Consider the following 8,242-nt stretch of genomic DNA (forward strand, 5'->3'; position numbering starts at 1 on the left):
CGCCATAAATCACAATATTTGTGAAGTTGGGAAGCACTTACTAAGCCATTATTTTTCATTCTGCGGAGAAGCGAGGTACCAGCTACACGTCTGTAAGGCATTATGTGCGCTTTGTTGACGCTATGAATGATGACGATGAAGAATTATGGTTCAGCCCTTGGTAACAAAATGGGTTGGAAGATTTAAACGGCCCACCAGTTATGTAATTTGCATTGGGTGACTATGGGCTTCCTTGGCAACCAATACAAAGTGCACTTGCGAGGAACCCACTGCGCTATAAATCATTGTAATTTTTGAGAAGTTGGGAAGCAGGCACTGTGCCATTTTTCGTCATTCTACGGAGAGCCGTGGTACCTGCGAAACGCATGTAAGGCATTATGCGCACTTTCTTGATGCTGTGCCTGATGACGATGAAGAATTATGGCGCAGCCCTTTGTGATGGGTTGGAAAGCATTCAACAACCTACTCGTTGCACAATTCGCATTGTGTGACTCCTGGTTACAGAATTCGCGTTGTGCGACGCTTGGTGCTTATTTTACTCTTCTAATACGCTATATTGCAAATGTTAATGTGGTTCCTTCCCGACATGAAGCCTGTATAGGACCTTTATGGAAAGCAGTTTCAAACTCCGGCATGGCTCAGAGGTTGAATACTGGGCTCCCACGCAGAGGGCCCAGGTTCGAATCTCGTTCCATCCTGGAATTTTTTTTCTTATTTCAGTTTTTTTTTCTTATTTCGAGCGATACTGGTTACGGACACCGGCGGCGGCGGCGGCGGACAACTACGGCGCCAAAAACGGCCGCTGAAGTGATCTCATAACAGCTTTCGCTGTAAAAAAAGATTTGCGCAGCTTGCACTAAGTCGCGCAAGGCTCCGGCACAGCAGAGCTGGTTGGCACTCGGCTGGTCTTCGCCTGACTAGGTACACGTGCATTCAAACGCCGATGCACGAAGTGCTCACGTGATCACATTGTAAATCACGAGTATTGGCTAGGTATCGATTGGGTTCAATTGGGCATCGCTTGGCAATCACAGCACCAAGTAGCTTAATTAATTAGGTCTGTTTTGTTGTCTTTTCTATCTATTTCTTTCTCTCTCTTTCTCACTCTTTCTTTCTATCTTTTTTTCCTATTTCTTACCTTAATTTTCTTTCTCTCTCTCTCTATTTCTCGCTTCCTCTTTCTTTCTCTCTCTTTCTCCCTTTCTCTTTGTCTTAATATCTGTTTTTCTCTCTTTTTCTGTCTATTTCTTTCCATCTCTTTCTCTCTCTGTCTTTCTATGAGTTTCCTCTTTGTTCCCTTTCTTTCCCTCTATTTCTCTCTTTCTCTTTTTTCTCTGTACTCGTTCTATCGCCCATCCGAGCTATTGCCGGTCAAATCGGCGCAGCGTGAGAGCGCGCGCTGGACGCACGTGCTCGGGAAGCGAAGCAGAAGATGAAGAAGACTACGAGCGAGCGAGCGAGCGAGCGAGCGCCGGCATGATGATGATTGTTTCTTGTCTACATCGCGAAGCGGACAAACGGCGGGAATGCTGTGCAACAGCGCACGTGACACAGGAAACGCGCGGAAACTACTTCCGTTCAGTGGGCGGCTACATGAAAATTGTCCGACAGGGTCACTCAGCTACTGTCCGCTCTTTTGAAATAAAACCACGCAGGTGATCATCCGACCCAACACGCTGCTGGACCTTCCCGCCTTTCAATCGCAGGACGTTCGAAACTAATGTCACCGGCACTCGTTATAAAACGGTGGTTAGTACTCGAGCTTCGAAGAGTCCCGGTTCCAAACCCGACAGTGCGACGTCGTGTTCCACCAGTGGTAGATGTCCGGCACTACAGAAGTCTCTTTGAAGTCTTCGCTGTGCAGCTTCCGGCACAAGTTGCAGTAGTTGTAGCCACTTAAAGGCTCAATTTCGTACTTGCCTTTCCACTCGAAGTAGCTCTTGTACAAGTTGTAGTCCCTGGCAACTTTCTTAAGGTGGCGTGCCAAGTGCATCGGCGACTCGAAGCTGAGGGCGTCGATGTAGGATCCAGGCGGCGCATCGTGGCTGTAGTTTGCTCCGCCATACACGACAGGGATGATGTCGTACAACAGGGGCTTGAATAGTTTCTCGGTGACGTAGTCCTTGCAGATGCAGTTCTCAAAAGATAGATAGAAAAAATAGTTTCTGGCAAACATCTGGTAGCAGCTGTGTGCCATTTCCTGAGGGCATACGTTTTCGCCGCATTTGCCGTACACGTCGATGTAGAGGTGCTTACGCAACTCTTCTACGTAGTGCTCTCGCGTTCCGGACGTCTTGCAGCTGCTGGCAACCCACACGGCCGTCTTGGACTTTCCCTTCCAGAGGTCCTTGAGTGACTGCTCTGAGTATGGTTGTTCAGTTGGCATTACTTTTGTGATCGTGGCATAGTTGTTTAGGACGTCCGAGTCGTGTCTGCACGGGAGAGGACAAGACAGTCTATTTTTAGCTGCTGTGAACACGAATATATAACGGGTACTAACTTGCCAACAATGTAAGCCCAGTGTGCATACTGCTTGTTGTGAAATCTTAACGGTTTCGTTATGAGGCATTCCGTCACTTACCCTCCACGCGATAATACACTCTACCCTAATATTCGCTTACTGTGTCGAACGACAATTTGCTTACAGTGTTTTTTTTTTTCAGAGGTAAGGGAGCAATAAACAAGAAGACTTTATAGTGACATGTGATACGTGACAAATTTAGCGCCAGATGGCAGGCACAGCCCAGCAAACAAATTGTCTGCTACACTCAGAAGACCCAGCTACATATAATGGAATTTTTCGGAGCAACCTAGAGAAAGTTCACATGATGGTACCTCAGTCAACAAACAGAACTTCTGAAGCCTGCCTAAGTAAACCGGCTGAGTGCACGGTAGAACCTTCCCTCGGACGGCACGGTGGCTTTGTGGTTACGGTGCTTGGCTGCTGACCCGAAAGTTGCGGGTTCGATCCCAGCCACGGCTGTCGCATTTAAATGAAGACGGAATGCTAGAGGACCGTGCATTGTGCGATGTCAGTGCACATTATGTCCAAGTATTGGAAATTTTCCGGAGCCCTCCACTACGGCGTCTGTCACAGTCTGTGTCGATTTGAGGCGCTGAACCACATAAACCGAGGTAAAAGGCGCGCAGACTACGTCGGACAAGAGAGCGGCACACACGCACACAGTGCGCCACTTCCAACAATGTTTGTTAGAAGTGGCGCCCTGTGTGTGTGTGTCTCTCCCTTGCACGTCGTCGTCTACGCGCCTTTTATCTCGGATCATGCAATACCAACACGCCGACTTGTCCACCCAAGCACCGCGTAAACCAACGAACGAACTGACGACCAAAAGCTGTTTTTTTAGAGTAGATATCAAGAACCTTAGTGAAATGGCGCAATGATAAACAATGTACCGGTAATATATATACATATGTCACCTGCACTTGAATTCTGCTCTATTATTCAATGCGCTTAAAAAAAAACCCTGCTAATTGCTAAGTCAGTGAAACACCCAATATATGGGTATGGTGTTCATAGCGTTAACTCAACGAGACACCGTTCTTATAGTGGTCTGGATAATGCATGTTTCGCTCCCGTAACTGCTGCAACCGCTCATGTCCTTTAAGGCTGGCATCTCTCGATCCGAGCAATGAAGGATGCTGCCGCTTTTAAGCGGCAAAAAGGGCGCCCGCTTTCCATACCACCCACCTGTAAGTCATAGTCCAGTTGATAGTATTGTTGAGACCCTTCAGCAAGGCCACAGGAGTGTGCCACGGAGGTTCGAGGGACCAGTAGACCCACTTTTGAAAAGGGGCCCTCTCTTCGGGCATGTGTTCGGGGTCGATGTCCCGGCCGTAGAAGACAACGGCATCGCTGAAGCTAAGCATGTGCCGGTCATTGGCGATGTAGCAGCGATCGGGACACTCTTTGTACTCGAGCTCCGCCACTCCTTCCTCCGAGAGGCCCGAATACCATTGACCGTAAATAGCTGTCCAGAACAGAATTCTTGGGAGATCTCGCTTTCCATCGGAGCTTGTGCGGTGGTAGAAAGGCGTCCAGGTATTATTTCTCGTTGGTCTTTCTGCAAAAATAAGCAATTTGTATGTTTTTAAGAGTGCCTTAGAAGGTGGACAGAGAGGGCATTGGAGCAACCTCACGTAAGAGTGCAAGTAACTCAGCTTCCGTAAGGTGCCCTTTTATCCAAGCCCTCCACTGGTTTCTTGTTTACCATGGCAGTGCTGACTTTAACGAGGATTTCACGTTTCGTGCATGGTTGCAGACTGCAATATAGCTCGCTTTGTGTTAACTCGGATTTGCTTGCCGACGTTTTGTTATAGCCGGTCTGCACAACACAAAACTTGGTAACACCACCGCACAACTTACCGGTACCGGCATGGCTGATGCGTTTTACCGCATGGAAAGATAACTGACTTCAATCTCGGCCCTCCCAACCCAGATGGGAAGTCAGTGTACTGGATATGCAAGCGGTTAACGTGCGAGGGGCCCCAGCGTGATTCGTCCTCACACTACATTTACAAGGCTTCCCACCCACTCCCGTTCTCAGTAGCGAGAAGTCAGCTACGCGAGAACCCCTGCAGCGAATCAACGTCCACCGGACCACCGGACCACCGGAGACTCACCGGACACTCACGGACCACCGGAGAATCAGCGACCACCGGAGACTCAACCGTTCATTACGGTTGAGTCTCTTTGCGTGAAGTAGTTGTCTACAATCGGGAAATAGCTACCAGACTAATGATACCAAGTGTAGCGCCCGTAAGTATTACGGGTACTCATGAAAAAATGGTAAGACACCAGAACAAGTCTCTTTATGACTGCCTCTCGAACGTAATAACGTGTGGGGGCCAAGCTGCTACTTGCAGGGCTGTAACCTCCCTAAAAACAGTATTAAATAAGGAGGAGCAGTGGGAGGCTGCCTTGCACAGCTTCAAACCCGACGTCCAGGAGGTCGTCCTGAGTCGGGAAGGGATGGTTGCGAAGGACTACCGTGTGTGGCAACCTCCCCCTATCTCTATCTCGTCGCCTCGTTCTTTTCAAGAGAAAAACATAGTTTTTACCTACCCACCTACGTAGGAGCTGGCGATAAGGGGACACGGTCTAAAGAGGGACAACGTCTCAGAGTGCCCCTCTCAAGAACTGTCCTGCTGATCAGTCAGTTCCACGTGAGCATAATTTAGAGTAGTTGAGCTCTACTGTTAGATGCGACCAGTATCCTCACCTTCATAGGCGTGTGCAGGGTGCCCCATCAGGGGGGGGGGGGCGAAGGTTCGTCGCAGCTCCCCCCCTCCTACTAAGTCAATGTACGAGGCAGATTTTGCGCCCTCGATCCCCTTAGGTGACTAGGGGGGTCAATGTATGGGGCAGATTCTCCTCCCTCTTAGGTGACTAGGGGGGGCGGCCGCCCCCCTCCTCCCCATGCGCACGCCTATGACCACCTTGCAAATTGTGTAGGCATGTCTTTTTTTCCTTTAGGGATAGGTGATTTCGATATAGTATTTTGTTTCGGTGGAGCCCGTCTTATGCAGTAATGTCGTGTCGGCCTCAGACCAGCACGATCGAATTCATTCGAATGGTATTTTGGAGATTTATTCAGAACACAGAACTACCTGATTACAATTATGAGACACGTTCTACACGTGAGTGTCTTTGTTCGTTGATATCAATGCGCATCCGAATCAGCAGCAGGCAGCAAACCAGTGCTCGCTTCTCAGATAAACGTAGTTGCAACAATTATAACCAGTCGACTCCCACAGAGACACCATTGATTACGACAAAGAGAATGACCGAGCGACTAAAATCACTCTAAATTAAAATGGAAGCGCCTCAGTAGGGTTTCGTATCATCAGCACTTTTCTTTTTACCAATAGCTGCTTTTTAACGTATATATCAAGCTCTCAGAAGATCGAGGGAAAATCTGGAATATGGGATGACATTACGCTGCCGCCGCAATGAACAGCACACGCGAGCTCTGTAGTGACAAATATAAACTTTTGCAAAATGAGTTTTTCGGGATTGTGTACTTAAGTTAAATTGTTGGCTCTGCAGCAGCTGTATGTCATTTTTGAGGTAACGTACATGCCAAATCCTTTGCACACGCTGTTATGCGTAATAGTTCGTGTTATCGCTGGAAATGCAGGTGCCTGAATCGTAATCTGAATTGATGCATACTGCACCGCACGGTATTGTAGCTGGCGTGCTGAATACCATTTCTCCCTGAATAGCTTTGTAATGAGCTTTCCTCGAATCATCGTGTATTTCAGCTCAATTAAGCAGGACAATGGGTTGTGCAAGAGAAAATAGCAATCGTGCCTCTAGAGGTGGACCGAGTGGAGTGCTACATACGTACTTGTCGTGGTTGCTGTATTTCTCGTAGTTTTTGCATTAGTAATTGTTGCGGTAGCTGTGTTCGTAGCGACTTGGGGCTCGCTGCCGACCCTCTCTTGCAGTTGTTCCTCTTGGATGAGCTGAGGTACCGACGTTAACTTGCTGCGGTTCTTGTAGACGTAGACCCACAGCGAGTAGTTCGCCACCAACACAGTCACGGTTAAGGTGATGGTGGCCGGTAGTCCTAAAGGCCGCATTATGTGCTTTCAATATTTATTTCAGACCTAGGAGAGACGCTGCTGCGGAAGAAAAATACAAACATGCTGATATAAGGCTATTGCTGAGAATGAGCTATAGTGAAGTTTGTTTGAGGTCTGGTAGAAGAGGAGGTTCACGAGTTCACGGTCTCTTCACGTGTAGCTCCTAGTTTTCTGTGTATATGAAAGCGATTTATAGTGATTATAGAGAGAATGATGAGAGAAGGAGCGTGCAGGGGTGGGCTGGTTGGTGTGACATGGTAAAAAACACGTAAAACTATGCCTAGGAACAGGACACAGGAAAGAAGTGGGCACGACGAGCGCTCGTCTTCTTTCCTGTGTCCACTTCTTTCCTGTGTCCTGTTTTTAGGCTTAATTTTACGTTTTTTTTTACCAATGACGAGCCAATTGTGCAATAATAATAACTCTTGGGGTTTAACGTCCTAAAACCACTATATAATTATAAGGGAGGGCTCTGGAACTTTCGACCACCTGTGGTTCTTTAACGTGCGCCCAAGTCTAAGTACACGGGTCTCAAGCATTTTCGCCTCCATCGAAAATGCGGCCGCCGCGGCCGGGATTCGATACCGCGACCTTCGGGTCAGCAGTGGAGCCCCATAACCGCTAGACACCTATGGCAGGTTGTGCAAAAGCGGTATCACACATATACATGACGATAACGAAGTGAGGAGCGTTCGAAAGGGCATGAGCGCTCGAGGCTCGTGACTCGAGCCGTGATCGGGATGTAGCAGGCTGTGTCCAAGACGGTAACGTCTCCATGAGCATCGGTAGCTCCGCAGTACGGCGCGATGGGACCGGGATCCTGCTTTGAGGGAGCGTAGCTGGCGAACAGAGTAAGAAGGCGCCACCGTATCCGCAACTGCGAGACGAGCGTTGCCGGACTGAGTTTGTGTTCTATAAGTCAGAATTCTTAACGTTGGTTGTGCAGAGTGGTCGTTTAAGGCACGTAGGCAGGGGGGGGGGGGGGGCAGCCCTCCCCATCTCCCCCCTTCCTTCCCAATTTTTACCAGTGGACCATTTTCGCAACAGAGTGAATGCAGCAGTAGCGGTGGGCGCATTTGTCTTCCACAAAATATACGCACCTGTTCACGTGCAAACTGATCTTCTGAAGATAATCGCATAAGGTCCCGTTAGTGGTTTCCCTGAAAGGTCATTTGCCGAATCTTTCGCCGCTGCTTCGTCGCGGATATATGTGTTATACCTGGGAAAATGTACAGGAGGACTCGCACGTCGAATGTTTACGGACTCGACTTTCCCGCGAACGCAAAAACGCTTGCTTGCCCGACAAAAGGCACATATGCTTATCCAAGTTGACCCCATTTTTTCCTAGTTTTTTATTTAAAGCGAAGATGTATATGGCGAGGTGCTGGTGGATCCCGTGCGCGGACGAAGGACGCGTAGAACAGCAATTATTGGAGAACCAATCAACTAGGCTAATCCCGCGCTTTAGCGTCGAAAAAAAAAAGGGCATGGCGTAAAAGCAGACATAAAGGCAGGCCCGTAGCCAGGGGACGGGTGTGGGGACCTGAAGCCCCCCCCCCCCCGTAATTTTGATGAGAAATATTGTTTTACCGAAAATGAATAATGAAAATAGGTGTCTTCCTGAAATACTCAAGGT

General features: G+C 48.5%; 1 protein-coding gene across 1 annotated transcript; it reads right to left on the bottom strand.

Moving 5' to 3' along the window:
- Nucleotides 1-1,750: 1,750 nt before the first annotated feature.
- Nucleotides 1,751-6,603, bottom strand: LOC119385606 (alpha-(1,3)-fucosyltransferase C). The gene is made up of 3 exons (XM_049414034.1): nt 6,369-6,603; nt 3,710-4,082; nt 1,751-2,432 (listed from the first exon to the last, which is right to left on the bottom strand). Exons 1-3 carry the CDS (start codon nt 6,601-6,603, stop codon nt 1,751-1,753), a joined length of 1,290 nt encoding a protein of 429 aa, XP_049269991.1.
- Between the last annotated feature and the right edge of the window lie 1,639 nt (nt 6,604-8,242).

The sequence above is a fragment of the Rhipicephalus sanguineus genome, chromosome 3, assembly GCF_013339695.2.
Source record: "Rhipicephalus sanguineus isolate Rsan-2018 chromosome 3, BIME_Rsan_1.4, whole genome shotgun sequence".
NCBI lineage: Eukaryota > Metazoa > Arthropoda > Arachnida > Ixodida > Ixodidae > Rhipicephalus > Rhipicephalus sanguineus.

What these genes read in the sequence shown, in the direction of transcription:
- LOC119385606 (XM_049414034.1), bottom strand. Translation starts at nt 6,603, where the DNA reads ATGCGGCCTTTAGGACTACCGGCCACCATCACCTTAACCGTGACTGTG. An exon ending in AAATACAGCAACCACGACAA is followed by an intron (nt 4,083 to 6,368) that starts GTACGTATGTAG and finishes TTATTTTTGCAG; the next exon opens with AAAGACCAACGAGAAATAAT. An exon ending in AACTGGACTATGACTTACAG is followed by an intron (nt 2,433 to 3,709) that starts GTGGGTGGTATG and finishes TCTCCCGTGCAG; the next exon opens with ACACGACTCGGACGTCCTAA.